At 39.2% G+C, this 16,481-nt stretch overlaps 1 protein-coding gene across 2 annotated transcripts in view; it reads left to right on the top strand.

Annotated features, from left to right (window-relative positions):
• Positions 1-16,481, top strand: part of LOC129107917 (receptor-type tyrosine-protein phosphatase beta-like) — a 40,648-nt gene that overhangs the window by 14,094 nt on the left and 10,073 nt on the right. The window contains exons 2-20 of one of the 2 annotated variants that reach the window (XM_054619527.1): positions 393-414; positions 684-875; positions 1,129-1,389; positions 2,104-2,364; positions 3,079-3,339; positions 4,054-4,314; positions 5,002-5,262; positions 5,977-6,237; positions 6,925-7,185; positions 7,899-8,159; positions 8,847-9,107; positions 9,818-10,078; positions 10,284-10,547; positions 10,722-10,985; positions 11,744-12,004; positions 14,197-14,469; positions 14,690-14,953; positions 15,576-15,839; positions 16,008-16,271. In XM_054619527.1, coding sequence (XP_054475502.1) covers positions 393-414; positions 684-875; positions 1,129-1,389; positions 2,104-2,364; positions 3,079-3,339; positions 4,054-4,314; positions 5,002-5,262; positions 5,977-6,237; positions 6,925-7,185; positions 7,899-8,159; positions 8,847-9,107; positions 9,818-10,078; positions 10,284-10,547; positions 10,722-10,985; positions 11,744-12,004; positions 14,197-14,469; positions 14,690-14,953; positions 15,576-15,839; positions 16,008-16,271 — 4,678 coding nt within the window. Of the gene's footprint in view, positions 1-392; positions 415-683; positions 876-1,128; positions 1,390-2,103; positions 2,365-3,078; positions 3,340-4,053; positions 4,315-5,001; positions 5,263-5,976; positions 6,238-6,924; positions 7,186-7,898; positions 8,160-8,846; positions 9,108-9,817; positions 10,079-10,283; positions 10,548-10,721; positions 10,986-11,743; positions 12,005-12,704; positions 12,969-13,726; positions 13,988-14,196; positions 14,470-14,689; positions 14,954-15,575; positions 15,840-16,007; positions 16,272-16,481 lie in introns of both variants that reach the window. The other variant, XM_054619526.1, reaches the window with a different exon arrangement.

Below are 16,481 nucleotides of genomic sequence, written 5' to 3'. Positions count from 1 at the left end.
ATACTTTAGTTTGGGAAATTTAAGCATGTTTGACCATTCAAAAATGATTAAAATCAGGAAATATCCGATTGACATCTGTTGGTACTTAATAAAATGTGCTCAGTGGCAGAAGAGATCAGTGGAAATGGCTTTGAAACCTTCATGTTGGGTTCATGTTCATTACATGGTGTTTTACTGGAAGGGCCGGGTTTCAAAAGACTGGTGTTTTAGAAACTGAAGAAACATCACCTGTTTAGCAGTACTATCAGTTGTTGCTAAATTTACTGATACCCTGTGACGTTGAACATGTGGTTGGGTTTCTAGTTGATGCTTTGAGGCTGTTTTAAACGCAATTCTGCCCTCTGCTGGTGCAAGATCATTTAAATTTGTTCTCTCTGTCCTTATCTCCTCAGATCTCCCGAGCAGAATGTCACAGTAAGTACACATGTGCTGTTTCTTTATTTTGTTGTGCTTTATGTCTCTATTTAAGGTCAAAACAAAAACAAAAAAACATTAGTTCTAACATTATTGATGCATTTTGTATTTAATAGAGAGATTTTGTATTTACATCGTTCCTGTCAACATGTCTGCAGAAAATGAGCTATTTTAATATCTAATTGTGCTTGTTTCTTATAGTTGGGCCTTCTTCTTCTTTTTCTTCTTCTTCTTCATCTTCTTCTTTTTCTTCTTCTTCTATCTCTTAGGTAGCAGATGTGGCAGCAATGAGGCAAAAATATTAACAACCACAACAAATGTCATGTTGGAATCCACAACAAACTGCAGCATCTCCATTGGGAACAATGTCCCTGCAGAAGGTTCAATCACTGGTTTGACCCCTGGAACAACCTATGAAATCTTTCTACAGTGTTTCAACTGTTGCCAAACTGCCACCACTAGTAAGTGTGCTTTTTTGTTTTTGGAAATTCACTTATATTCCAGACCTCAACCTTGTCTACTACAATGCCTTTTATAATGCCATATCAAATACAAAGGTGATAATACTGTGCCACTACAGCTAACTAACTGTGCTCTTCTGTCATGAATCACTCTCAAGTCTAGGTTTTGTATTCGCCAAAGTCTGTAGTGTTTTAGTTAACACTGAATTTGTTTCTTTTTCTCCCTCATCTTGTATTTATCCTGTGCTTACAGAGCCGGAAGTAGTCAGGAATCTCACTTTCATTGAAATAACAACTTCCTCTATATCTCTGATGTGGATTAAACCAGAGGGAAGCAGCTCTTTCTATAGAGTACAGTGGACTGATGGAACAACTAACTGGAATGTTAGTGTCACTGAAACAAAAAGAAACATCACTGAGCTGACTGCTGGAGTGCTTTACAATTTTACTGTCATAGCAGTGGCTGGAGATAACAAAACAGAAAGTGACGTGTCTGAGGCTTTTCACCATACAAGTAAGATGATGAATCAAAATTTTGTTCATGGAAGTGATCGTAGTTTATTTGGTGCCTCATCCTTACTTCCTACACTATAAACTGAGGGGGAAACAATAACATCACTAGAAGGAGGCTGAAAGGAAAAAAATTACATATTTAATATCATAGGTTTTACTGATGTTTGTTTTTTTGTTTTTTTAAAACGTCCCAATTACACATAGTGATACAGATTCCACTCATAGAGAACGGTCCTCTCCTCTCCTCTCCTCGTCTTTGCTTTAGGACCTGGTGAAATTGTTAAACATACTGTGTTCACAAACACATCCTCCATCTCTCTGAACTGGACCCCACCTCTGGGTGAGGTGTTCAAGTACGGGTTGGAGTGGCACAGTGATGGGGCTTCATTAATGATGTTTACATATGATACCTTTGCCATGCTATCTGACCTCATCCCTGGCACTAGCTACACAATCTCAGTCATTGCCGTTGACGGAGACAATAAAACAGGAGGACGCAGTCACACATTGACCACAGTCACAAGTAACAAAATGTTGCTTTAATTCGCATTACATATTTTTGATGTTTGTAGTTTTTTTAATGTGTAACTGTGCTCTTCTGTCATGAATCACACTCAGGTCTAGGTTTTGTACTCGCCAAAGTCTGGAGTGTTTTTAGTTGACTCTAAATTTGTTTCTTTTTCTCCCTCATCTTGTATTTATCCTGCGCTTACAGAGCCGGAAGTAGTCAGGAATCTCACTTTCACTGAAATAACAACATCCTCTATATCTCTGATGTGGACTAAACCAGAGGGAAGCAGCTCTTTCTATAGAGTACAGTGGACTGATGGAACAACTAACTGGAATGTTAGTGTCACTGAAACAAAAAGAAACATCACTGAGCTGACTGCTGGAGTGCTTTACAATTTTACTGTCATAGCAGTGGCTGGAGATAACAAAACAGAAAGTGACGTGTCTGAGGCTTTTCACCATACAAGTAAGATGATGAATCAGACTTTTGTTCATGGAAGTGATCGTAGTTTATTTGGTGCCTCATCCTTACTTCCTACACTATAAACTGAGGGGGAAACAATAACATCACTAGAAGGAGGCTGAAAGGAAAGAAATAACATATTTAATATCATAGGTTTTACTGATGTTTTTTTTTTTGTTTTTTTTAAACGTCCCAATTACACATAGTGATACAGATTCCACTCATAGAGAACGGTCCTCTCCTCTCCTCTCCTCGTCTTTGCTTTAGGACCTGGTGAAATTGTTAAACATACTGTGTTCACAAACACATCCTCCATCTCTCTGAACTGGACCCCACCTCTGGGTGAGGTGTTCAAGTACAGGTTGGAGTGGCACAGTGATGGGGCTTCATTAATGATGTTTACATATGATACCTTTGCCATGCTATCTGACCTCATCCCTGGCACTAGCTACACAATCTCAGTCATTGCCGTTGACGGAGACAATAAAACAGGAGGACGCAGTCACACATTGACCACAGTCACAAGTAACAAAATGTTGCTTTAATTCGCATTACATATTTTTGATGTTTGTAGTTTTTTTAATGTGTAACTGTGCTCTTCTGTCATGAATCACACTCAGGTCTAGGTTTTGTACTCGCCAAAGTCTGGAGTGTTTTTAGTTGACTCTAAATTTGTTTCTTTTTCTCCCTCATCTTGTATTTATCCTGCGCTTACAGAGCCGGAAGTAGTCAGGAATCTCACTTTCACTGAAATAACAACATCCTCTATATCTCTGATGTGGACTAAACCAGAGGGAAGCAGCTCTTTCTATAGAGTACAGTGGACTGATGGAACAACTAACTGGAATGTTAGTGTCACTGAAACAAAAAGAAACATCACTGAGCTGACTGCTGGAGTGCTTTACAATTTTACTGTCATAGCAGTGGCTGGAGATAACAAAACAGAAAGTGACGTGTCTGAGGCTTTTCACCATACAAGTAAGATGATGAATCAGACTTTTGTTCATGGAAGTGATCGTAGTTTATTTGGTGCCTCATCCTTACTTCCTACACTATAAACTGAGGGGGAAACAATAACATCACTAGAAGGAGGCTGAAAGGAAAGAAATAACATATTTAATATCATAGGTTTTACTGATGTTTTTTAAGTTTTTTTTTTTAAACGTCCCAATTACACATAGTGATACAGATTCCACTCATAGAGAACGGTCCTCTCCTCTCCTCTCCTCGTCTTTGCTTTAGGACCTGGTGAAATTGTTAAACATACTGTGTTCACAAACACATCCTCCATCTCTCTGAACTGGACCCCACCTCTGGGTGAGGTGTTCAAGTACAGGTTGGAGTGGCACAGTGATGGGGCTTCATTAATGATGTTTACATATGATACCTTTGCCATGCTATCTGACCTCATCCCTGGCACTAGCTACACAATCTCAGTCATTGCCGTCGCCGGAGACAATAAGACAGAAGGACACAGTCACACATTGACCACAGTCACAAGTAACAAAATGTTGCTTTAATTCGCATTACAGATTTTTGATGTTTGTAGTTTTTTTAATTTGTAACTGTGCTCTTCTGTCATGAATCACACTCAGGTCTAGGTTTTGTACTCGCCAAAGTCTGGAGTGTTTTTAGTTGACTCTAAATTTGTTTCTTTTTCTCCCTCATCTTGTATTTATCCTGTGCTTACAGAGCCGGAAGTAGTCAGGAATCTCACTTTCACTGAAATAACAACATCCTCTATATCTCTGATGTGGATTAAACCAGAGGGAAGCAGCTCTTCCTATATAGTAAAGTGGGCTGGTGGAAATGTAACTGACAGTAAAAACGTGACACAAACAAATATAACCATAACTAACCTGACTGCTGGTGTCCAGTATCAAATAACCGTTACTGCAGTGGCAGATGATGGTCTTACTGAAGGAGACAAAGCCACTGTTTCTCAATACACAAGTAAGTAAGCATTAAAATGTGGTTCATAAAGTAAGTTAATGAGAGTCTGCTGAAGATACCTGTTGGAGAAGACTGTCTGCAGTGATCACAAGCAGGATGAGACTCTGAGGTTTCTATAAGAAAAGTTCAGGTGTAGAATAACAAGTCCTTTCAACGGAGAAGTCGTGGACTGCTGGTTTGGGCGTCACAGTGATGCTGTTGTTGAACTGGACCGTGGTGATGACAAGAGAGCTCACCTGTGAAGCAATGGTCTGGATTGTTTTGGGTCCTGTTCACTTTCACTAATCAGCTTCGGCCAAAAACTCTGTTTAGACAAGACTGAGGTCATGGATACAGCAGGTGAATGATGTTTCTCCACAAGGTGGCTTGCCTCATTTTCAGGGTGATAGGCTCAGTGATCCAGGGAAGTCTTTATGTCAAACAGCTGTTACTCTGTTGTATCAGAAGTCAGATGAGGTGTTTTGGTCACTTGTTAAAGATGATGCTGGGTGTCTGCGTTAAGAAGTGTGACAACACAAAGATGATAGATGAACTTCCAGCTGCATGGAAGCAGATTGATAAAGTTTCTGATGCCTTATGGGTCTGATCGCATTGTAACTATTGTTACTTAAACTCAAAGAAGTTTTTGCATGATGAAATTATTTCAAAAAGTATTTATTTCCTCATATAACACCTTTTAACTCACAGAGCCTGCTGCAGTCAGAAACCTCACTGTTGGTGGGATCACAACTTCCTCTATATCTGTAATGTGGACTAAACCAGAGGGAAGCAGCTCTTTCTATAGAGTACAGTGGACTGATGGAACAACTAACTGGAATGTTAGTGTCACTGAAACAAAAAGAAACATCACTGAGCTGACTGCTGGAGTGCTTTACAATTTTACTGTCATAGCAGTGGCTGGAGATGACAAAACAGAAAGTGACGTGTCTGAGGCTTTTCACCATACAAGTAAGATGATGAATCAGACTTTTGTTCATGGAAGTGATCGTAGTTTATTTGGTGCCTCATCCTTACTTCCTACACTATAAACTGAGGGGGAAACAATAACATCACTAGAAGGAGGCTGAAAGGAAAGAAATAACATATTTAATATCATAGGTTTTACTGATGTTTGTTAAGTTTTTTTTTTTAAACGTCCCAATTACACATAGTGATACAGATTCCACTCATAGAGAACGGTCCTCTCCTCTCCTCTCCTCATCTTTGCTTTAGGACCTGGTGAAATTGTTAAACATACTGTGTTCACAAACACATCCTCCATCTCTCTGAACTGGACCCCACCTCTGGGTGAGGTGTTCAAGTACAGGTTGGAGTGGCACAGTGATGGGGCTTCATTAATGATGTTTACATATGATACCTTTGCCGTGCTATCTGACCTCATCCCTGGCACTAGCTACACAATCTCAGTCATTGCCGTTGACGGAGACAATAAGACAGAAGGACGCAGTCACACATTGACCACAGTCACAAGTAACAAAATGTTGCTTTAATTCGCATTACAGATTTTTGATGTTTGTAGTTTTTTTAATGTGTAACTGTGCTCTTCTGTCATGAATCACACTCAGGTCTAGGTTTTGTACTCGCCAAAGTCTGGAGTGTTTTTAGTTGACTCTAAATTTGTTTCTTTTTCTCCCTCATCTTGTATTTATCCTGCGCTTACAGAGCCGGAAGTAGTCAGGAATCTCACTTTCACTGAAATAACAACATCCTCTATATCTCTGATGTGGATTAAACCAGAGGGAAGCAGGTCTTTCTATAGAGTAAAGTGGGCTGGTGGAAATGTAACTGACAGTAAAAACATGACACAAACAAATATAACCATAACTAACCTGACTGCTGGTGTCCAGTATCAAATAACCGTTACTGCAGTGGCAGATGATGGTCTTACTGAAGGAGAGAAAGCCACTGTTTCTCAATACACAAGTAAGTAAGCATTAAAATGTGGTTCATAAAGTAAGTTAATGAGAGTCTGCTGAAGATACCTGTTGGAGAAGACTGTCTGCAGTGATCACAAGCAGGATGAGACTCTGAGGTTTCTATAAGAAAAGTTCAGGTGTAGAATAACAAGTCCTTTCAACGGAGAAGTCGTGGACTGCTGGTTTGGGCGTCACAGTGATGCTGTTGTTGAACTGGACCGTGGTGATGACAAGAGAGCTCACCTGTGAAGCAATGGTCTGGATTGTTTTGGGTCCTGTTCACTTTCACTAATCAGCTTCGGCCAAAAACTCTGTTTAGACAAGACTGAGGTCATGGATACAGCAGGTGAATGATGTTTCTCCACAAGGTGGCTTGCCTCATTTTCAGGGTGATAGGCTCAGTGATCCAGGGAAGTCTTTATGTCAAACAGCTGTTACTCTGTTGTATCAGAAGTCAGATGAGGTGTTTTGGTCACTTGTTAAAGATGATGCTGGGTGTCTGCGTTAAGAAGTGTGACAACACAAAGATGATAGATGAACTTCCAGCTGCATGGAAGCAGATTGATAAAGTTTCTGATGCCTTATGGGTCTGATCGCATTGTAACTATTGTTACTTAAACTCAAAGAAGTTTTTGCACAATGAAATTATTTCAAAAAGTATTTATTTCCTCATATAACACCTTTTAACTCACAGAGCCTGCTGCAGTCAGAAACCTCACTGTTGGTGGGATCACAACTTCCTCTATATCTGTAATGTGGACTAAACCAGAGGGAAGCAGCTCTTTCTATAGAGTACAGTGGACTGATGGAACAACTAACTGGAATGTTAGTGTCACTGAAACAAAAAGAAACATCACTGAGCTGACTGCTGGAGTGCTTTACAATTTTACTGTCATAGCAGTGGCTGGAGATGACAAAACAGAAAGTGACGTGTCTGAGGCTTTTCACCATACAAGTAAGATGATGAATCAGACTTTTGTTCATGGAAGTGATCGTAGTTTATTTGGTGCCTCATCCTTACTTCCTACACTATAAACTGAGGGGGAAACAATAACATCACTAGAAGGAGGCTGAAAGGAAAGAAATAACATATTTAATATCATAGGTTTTACTGATGTTTTTTTTTTGTTTTTTTTAAACATCTTGATTACACATAGTGATACAGATTCCACTCATAGAGAACGGTCCTCTCCTCTCCTCTCCTCGTCTTTGCTTTAGGACCTGGTGAAATTGTTAAACATACTGTGTTCACAAACACATCCTCCATCTCTCTGAACTGGACCCCACCTCTGGGTGAGGTGTTCAAGTACAGGTTGGAGTGGCACAGTGATGGGGCTTCATTAATGATGTTTACATATGATACCTTTGCCATGCTATCTGACCTCATCCCTGGCACTAGCTACACAATCTCAGTCATTGCCGTTGACGGAGACAATAAGACAGAAGGACTCAGTCACACATTGACCACAGTCACAAGTAACAAAATGTTGCTTTAATTCGCATTACAGATTTTTGATGTTTGTAGTTTTTTTAATGTGTAACTGTGCTCTTCTGTCATGAATCACACTCAGGTCTAGGTTTTGTACTCGCCAAAGTCTGGAGTGTTTTTAGTTGACTCTAAATTTGTTTCTTTTTCTCCCTCATCTTGTATTTATCCTGTGCTTACAGAGCCGGAAGTAGTCAGGAATCTCACTTTCACTGAAATAACAACATCCTCTATATCTCTGATGTGGATTAAACCAGAGGGAAGCAGGTCTTTCTATAGAGTAAAGTGGGCTGGTGGAAATGTAACTGACAGTAAAAACATGACACAAACAAATATAACCATAACTAACCTGACTGCTGGTGTCCAGTATCAAATAACCGTTACTGCAGTGGCAGATGATGGTCTTACTGAAGGAGAGAAAGCCACTGTTTCTCAATACACAAGTAAGTAAGCATTAAAATGTGGTTCATAAAGTAAGTTAATGAGAGTCTGCTGAAGATACCTGTTGGAGAAGACTGTCTGCAGTGATCACAAGCAGGATGAGACTCTGAGGTTTCTATAAGAAAAGTTCAGGTGTAGAATAACAAGTCCTTTCAACGGAGAAGTCGTGGACTGCTGGTTTGGGCGTCACAGTGATGCTGTTGTTGAACTGGACCGTGGTGATGACAAGAGAGCTCACCTGTGAAGCAATGGTCTGGATTGTTTTGGGTCCTGTTCACTTTCACTAATCAGCTTCGGCCAAAAACTCTGTTTAGACAAGACTGAGGTCATGGATACAGCAGGTGAATGATGTTTCTCCACAAGGTGGCTTGCCTCATTTTCAGGGTGATAGGCTCAGTGATCCAGGGAAGTCTTTATGTCAAACAGCTGTTACTCTGTTGTATCAGAAGTCAGATGAGGTGTTTTGGTCACTTGTTAAAGATGATGCTGGGTGTCTGCGTTAAGAAGTGTGACAACACAAAGATGATAGATGAACTTCCAGCTGCATGGAAGCAGATTGATAAAGTTTCTGATGCCTTATGGGTCTGATCGCATTGTAACTATTGTTACTTAAACTCAAAGAAGTTTTTGCACGATGAAATTATTTCAAAAAGTATTTATTTCCTCATATAACACCTTTTAACTCACAGAGCCTGCTGCAGTCAGAAACCTCACTGTTGGTGGGATCACAACTTCCTCTATATCTGTAATGTGGACTAAACCAGAGGGAAGCAGCTCTTTCTATAGAGTACAGTGGACTGATGGAACAACTAACTGGAATGTTAGTGTCACTGAAACAAAAAGAAACATCACTGAGCTGACTGCTGGAGTGCTTTACAATTTTACTGTCATAGCAGTGGCTGGAGATGACAAAACAGAAAGTGACGTGTCTGAGGCTTTTCACCATACAAGTAAGATGATGAATCAGACTTTTGTTCATGGAAGTGATCGTAGTTTATTTGGTGCCTCATCCTTACTTCCTACACTATAAACTGAGGGGGAAACAATAACATCACTAGAAGGAGGCTGAAAGGAAAGAAATAACATATTTAATATCATAGGTTTTACTGATGTTTTTTTTTTTTTTTTAAACATCCTGATTACACATAGTGATACAGATTCCACTCATAGAGAACGGTCCTCTCCTCTCCTCTCCTCGACTTTGCTTTAGGACCTGGTGAAATTGTTAAACATACTGTGTTCACAAACACATCCTCCATCTCTCTGAACTGGACCCCACCTCTGGGTGAGGTGTTCAAGTACAGGTTGGAGTGGCACAGTGATGGGGCTTCATTAATGATGTTTACATATGATACCTTTGCCATGCTATCTGACCTCATCCCTGGCACTAGCTACACAATCTCAGTCATTGCCGTTGACGGAGACAATAAGACAGGAGGACGCAGTCACACATTGACCACAGTCACAAGTAACAAAATGTTGCTTTAATTCGCATTACATCTTTTTGATGTTTGTAGTTTTTTTAATGTGTAACTGTGCTCTTCTGTCATGAATCACACTCAGGTCTAGGTTTTGTACTCGCCAAAGTCTGGAATGTTTTTAGTTGACTCTAAATTTGTTTCTTTTTCTCCCTCCTCTTGTATTTATCCTGCGCTTACAGAGCCAGAAGTAGTCAGGAATCTCACTTTCACTGAAATAACAACATCCTCTATATCTCTGATGTGGATTAAACCAGAGGGAAGCAGCTCTTTCTATAGAGTAAAGTGGGCTGGTGGAAATGTAACTGACAGTAAAAACGTGAATCAAACAAATATAACCATAACTAACCTGACTGCTGATGTCCAGTATGAAATAACCGTTACTGCAGTGACAAATGATGGTATTACTGACGGACAGAGTACCACTGTTTCTCAATACACAAGTAAGCAAGAATTTAATTGTGCTGAAGACACCTGGTGGTCAGAGAAGACCCTCTTCAGGGATTTTAACTTTTTCTGTCATTTTCCTAGGGCCCAACCCTGTGCATTACTGTATAACATATATTATAAATATATCAAAAGTGACAAAAACCCTTCGTATTTAATTTCCTTTTTAATTAACATTACCCATGTCTGTCATTTTCCTAGGGCCCAACCCCGTGCTGAACCTTGCTGCCATCCCTGAGTCCACCACCTCAATAAAAGTGAGCTGGTCGGACCCGCCAGACGCCAAGTCGTATTACAAATACTTGGTAACCTATAGTGCTACAGGAGCATTGTTTAGCATAACTGTCAGCAATAACAGCATTGATGTTACCAACCTGGAGCCAGGAACTAGATACAGTATCAATGTTACGACGATAGCAGCAGAGGGAAGTGAATCGATGGTGGAACAGACATTCAGTTACACAAGTAAGGCCTTACATTTAAACATGAATTAAGAGATGAAGCATAAATGGATTCTGTACTATCAGAGACATTATATATATATACAAAAATTGCAGGTATTGTACAAAAACAATGTACAATACCCTTTTTCTATTGTTGTCTTTGGTCTTGCATAACCCTCTGTTTTATTTGCTACAGTGCCCAAAGCAGTGGCCAACCTCAAAGTGGAGGACGTGAACACAACATCCATTCGGCTGACCTGGGCCAGACAAAGCGATCATAAGCTTTCCTACTCCTACCTGGTGAAAGCTATCCAGGACGCCATAGTGGTTCAGGATAATTCAACTGAGACTGAGACATACACCTTCTTCCATCTGACCCCAGGAAAATTGTACACTTTTGAAGTTTTTACTGTTGTAGAAGGGGTCAAGTCCACAGTGGAAAGCACCCAAAGTTACACAAGTAGGTCTTCAAAGCTTCTGAAATGTGTTTTTTCATACGTAAACATTGTCACTGGCTAGAGAGATGAACTTTCTTAATCAAAAATTGCAATCAGTCAAAAGGAATACCAAAACGCAGTCATATAATGACTGAGTCAATGTCCCATTGACCGATGCTGGCAGCTTGTTTGCATATATTAGTTGAATGTGCAATAATTGGTCCAAAGTTGGTCAGGTCAAAGTGTTTTAAAGGACCGGATAACAGAATATCTTAGATGTTACTTAATGTTAAGTGTTGCTGGGACATTTAACCCACAATTGCATTGGGTTTGTGGGTAATGTGCGTAATGTGCTTATTAAAGGCTGCTAAAACCAGAAGTTGATAAACAATTTTGATGTGTGTGGAGCTGAAATAATTAGTTCATCAATTATTTGACTAACAGAAATTTAATTGGAAAATATTTTAATAATCAATTAATAGTTTAAGTCAATTTGTAAGCGTTTTTGGTACTTTAAGTTTTGAAAATGTAATTTATAATGTCAATGTTATTTGTGTGTGTTTATGCCATTTAAAACACTAGATTGTTTTGTAATATAGTAGTAAATTGATTCTGGCATTGGATTAGTAATATATATTGATGATGTTTTAAAAGTTAAAGCAGATATATGTACTTATTTCTCTTAGCCATTTCAAAATATGACACATCATTAATATTGTAGTTTTCTTTTTCACAATGCAAAGACAAGGAACCAAATCCAACTTTTACTTCTTTATTACAGGACCTGAAAAGCCTGAGGACATTAGGATTACAGCACGAGGAACCAATTATCTGAACATCAGCTGGACTTTGCCTTCTGGGGGGGTTGATCACTACGTGGTGGAAATCTCAAATGACAGACAGATTTATTTGTATAGCAACACAACACAAAACACCACAGCCCTCTTTACTGATCTACATCCTGGGAGAGTATTTTTCATCACTGTGACCGCTGTAGCTGGGAACTTCACTGAGATGTCTAATCAGTTTTCATTTGCCACTGGTAAGTTTATTACCATATACTTATTGTTATAGATTAATGATTTTGTTTCCAGATCTAGTGCAGCTCGATCTAAGAGTTCAATTCTTCTAATATTTGCAGTTGAATGTAGTTTATTTAAGATGGTTTAAACCATAGCAACCAAATAGACATGAAAAGCAACAGTAACACAAGTAATAAGTGCATTTCCATCTGTTATTCATACATTCTAGAACCCACGCCTCCTGGTTTCATCATCATCATCAGTCAGGGAAATGATTCGCTCCATCTGCAGTGGGCGACTCCTGTTTTGATGGAGGGTGCTCCAAACATCAGCTACTATATCACCTACCAGCCAGAGGGTGGCGAAGTGAAAAATACAAGCGCTTTGGTCAATACCACAGAGCTCTTGTCTCTTTCTTCTGGAACTTCCTACAATAGCTGTAGAAACAGTTGGACCCCAGAATTTGAGGAGCACGGTCACCCATAATTCTACGTTCACCCGTAAGTACAACTGGGAGAAACTAACAACCAACAGCATCATGATTGATAAGATTCATGTTGTAGTTTTTGCAATATTTGCATAACCACCCTTTGTTTTACCTGGCTAGCAATTGAGAATATTACTGTATAACATATATTATAAATATATCAAAAGTGACAAAAACCCTTCGTATTTAATTTCCTTTTTAATTAACATTACCCATGTCTGTCATTTTCCTAGGGCCCAACCCCGTGCTGAACCTTGCTGCCAGCCCTGAGTCCACCACCTCAATAAAAGTGAGCTGGTCGGACCCGCCGGAAGCCAAGTCGTATTACAAATACTTGGTAACCTATAGTGCTACAGGAGCATTGTTTAACACAACTGTCAGCAATAACAGCACTGATGTTACCAACCTGGAGCCAGGAACTAGATACAGTATCAATGTTACGACGATAGCAGCAGAGGGAAGTGAATCGATGGTGGAACAGACATTCAGTTACACAAGTAAGGCCTTACATTTAAACATGAATTAAGAGATGAAGCATAAATGGATTCTGTACTATCAGAGACATTATATATATACAAAAATTGCAATCAGTCAAAAAGAATACCAAAACGCAGTCATATATTGACTGAGTCAATGTCCTATTGACCGATGCTGGCAGCTTGTTTGCATATATTAGTTGAATGTGCAATAATTGGTCCAAAGTTGGTCAGGTCAAAGTGTTTTAAAGGACAGGATAACAGAATATCTTAGATGTTACTTAATGTTAAGTGTTGCTGGGACATTTAACCCACAATTGCATTGGGTTTGTGGGTAATGTGCGTAATGTGCTTATTAAAGGCAGCTAAAACCAGAAGTTGATAAACAATTTTGATGTATGTGGAGCTGAAACAATTAGTTCATCAATTACTTGACTAACAGAAATTTAATTGGAAAATATTTTAATAATCAATTAATAGTTTAAGTCAATTTGTAAGCGTTTTTTGTACTTTAAGTTTTTAAAATGTAATTTATAATGTCAATGTTATTTGTGTGTGTTTATGCCGTTTAAAACACTAGATTGTTTTGTAATATAGTAGTAAATTGATTCTGGCATTGGATTAGTAATATATATTGATAATGTTTTAAAAGTTAAAGCAGATATATGTACTTATTTCTCTTAGCCATTTCAAAATATGACACATCATTAATATTGTAGTTTTCTTTTTCACAATGCAAAGACAAGGAACCAAATCCAACTTTTACTTCTTTATTACAGGGCCTGAAAAGCCTGAGGACATTAGGATTACAGCACGAGGAACCAATTATCTGAACATCAGCTGGACTTTGCCTTCTGGGGGGGTTGATCACTACGTGGTGGAAATCTCAAATGACAGACAGATTTATTTGTATAGCAACACAACACAAAACACCACAGCCCTCTTTACTGATCTACATCCTGGGAGAGTATTTTTCATCACTGTGACCGCTGTAGCTGGGACCTTCACTGAGATGTCTAATCAGTTTTCATTTGCCACTGGTAAGTTTATTACCATATACTTATTGTTATTGATTAATGATTTTGTTTCCAGATCTAGTGCAGCTCGATCTAAGAGTTCAATTCTTCTAATATTTGCAGTTGAATGTAGTTTATTTAAGATGGTTTAAACCATAGCAACCAAATAGACATGAAAAGCAACAGTAACACAAGTAATAAGAGCATTTCCATCTGTTATTCATACATTCTAGAACCCACGCCTCCTGGTTTCATCATCATCATCAGTCAGGGAAATGATTCGCTCCATCTGCAGTGGGCGACTCCTGTTTTGATGGAGGGTGCTCCAAACATCAGCTACTATATCACCTACCAGCCAGAGGGTGGCGAAGTGAAAAATACAAGCGCTTTGGTCAATACCACAGAGCTCTTGTCTCTTTCTTCTGGAACTTCCTACAATATAGCTGTAGAAACAGTTGGACCCCAGAATTTGAGGAGCACGGTCACCCATAATTCTACGTTCACCCGTAAGTACAACTGGGAGAAACTAACAACCAACAGCATCATGATTGATAAGATTCATGTTGTAGTTTTTGCAATATTTGCATAACCACCCTTTGTTTTACCTGGCTAGCAATTGAGAATATTACTGTATAACATATATTATAAATATATCAAAAGTGACAAAAACCCTTCGTATTTAATTTCCTTTTTAATTAACATTACCCATGTCTGTCATTTTCCTAGGGCCCAACCCCGTGCTGAACCTTGCTGCCAGCCCTGAGTCCACCACCTCAATAAAAGTGAGCTGGTCGGACCCGCCGGAAGCCAAGTCGTATTACAAATACTTGGTAACCTATAGTGCGACAGGAGCATTGTTTAACACAACTGTCAGCAATAACAGCATTGATGTTACCAACCTGGAGCCAGGAACTAGATACAGTATCAATGTTACGACGATAGCAGCAGAGGGAAGTGAATCGATGGTGGAACAGACATTCAGTTACACAAGTAAGGCCTTACATTTAAACATGAATTAAGAGATGAAGCATAAATGGATTCTGTACTATCAGAGACATTATATATATACAAAAATTGCAATCAGTCAAAAAGAATACCAAAACGCAGTCATATATTGACTGAGTCAATGTCCCATTGACCGATGCTGGCAGCTTGTTTGCATATATTAGTTGAATGTGCAATAATTGGTCCAAAGTTGGTCAGGTCAAAGTGTTTTAAAGGACCGGATAACAGAATATCTTAGATGTTACTTAATGTTAAGTGTTGCTGGGACATTTAACCCTCAATTGCATTGGGTTTGTGGGTAATGTGCTTATTAAAGGCAGCTAATTAAACCAGAGGGAAGCAGCTCTTTCTATAGAGTAAAGTGGGCTGGTGGAAATGTAACTGACAGTAAAAACATGAATCAAACAAATATAACCATAACTAACCTGACTGCTGGTGTCCAGTATGGAATAACCGTTACTGCAGTGACAAATGATAGTATTACTGATGGACAGAGTACCACTGTTTCTCAATACACAAGTAAGCAAGAATTTAATTGTGCTGAAGACACCTGGTGGTCAGAGAAGACCCTCTTCAGGGATTTTAACTTTTTCTGTCATTTTCCTAGGGCCCAACCCCGTGCTGAACCTTGCTGCCATCCCTGAGTCCACCACCTCAATAAAAGTGAGCTGGTCGGACCCGCCAGACGCCAAGTCGTATTACAAATACTTGGTAACCTATAGTGCTACAGGAGCATTGTTTAGCATAACTGTCAGCAATAACAGCATTGATGTTACCAACCTGGAGCCAGGAACTAGATACAGTATCAATGTTACGACGATAGCAGCAGAGGGAAGTGAATCGATGGTGGAACAGACATTCAGTTACACAAGTAAGGCCTTACATTTAAACATGAATTAAGAGATGAAGCATAAATGGATTCTGTACTATCAGAGACATATATATACTGAAAACAATTAAGGATACAAAAACAATGTACAATACCCTTTTTCTATTGTTGTCTTTGGTCTTGCATAACCCTCCGTTTTATTTGCTACAGTGCCCAAAGCAGTGGCCAACCTCAAAGTGGAGGACGTGAACACAACATCCATTCGGCTGACCTGGGCCAGACAAAGCGATCATAAGCTTTCCTACTCCTACCTGGTGAAAGCTATCCAGGACGCCATAGTGGTTCAGGATAATTCAACTGAGACTGAGACATACACCTTCTTCCATCTGACCCCAGGAAAATTGTACACTTTTGAAGTTTTTACTGTTGTAGAAGGGGTCAAGTCCACAATGGAAAGCACCCAAAGTTACACAAGTAGGTCTTCAAAGCTTCTGAAATGTGTTTTTTCATACGTAAACATTGTCACTGGCTAGAGAGATGAACTTTCTTAATCAAAAATTGCAATCAGTCAAAAGGAATACCAAAACACAGTCATATAATGACTGAGTCAATGTCCCATTGACCGATGCTGGCAGCTTGTTTGCATATATTAGTTGAATGTGCAATAATTGGTCCAAAGTTGGT

Source organism: Anoplopoma fimbria, chromosome 19, assembly GCF_027596085.1.
Source record: "Anoplopoma fimbria isolate UVic2021 breed Golden Eagle Sablefish chromosome 19, Afim_UVic_2022, whole genome shotgun sequence".
In the NCBI taxonomy this organism is placed as follows: domain Eukaryota; kingdom Metazoa; phylum Chordata; class Actinopteri; order Perciformes; family Anoplopomatidae; genus Anoplopoma; species Anoplopoma fimbria.
The sequence above is the reverse complement of the archived record's forward strand: the minus strand, read 5'-3'. Positions and strand labels throughout refer to the sequence as shown.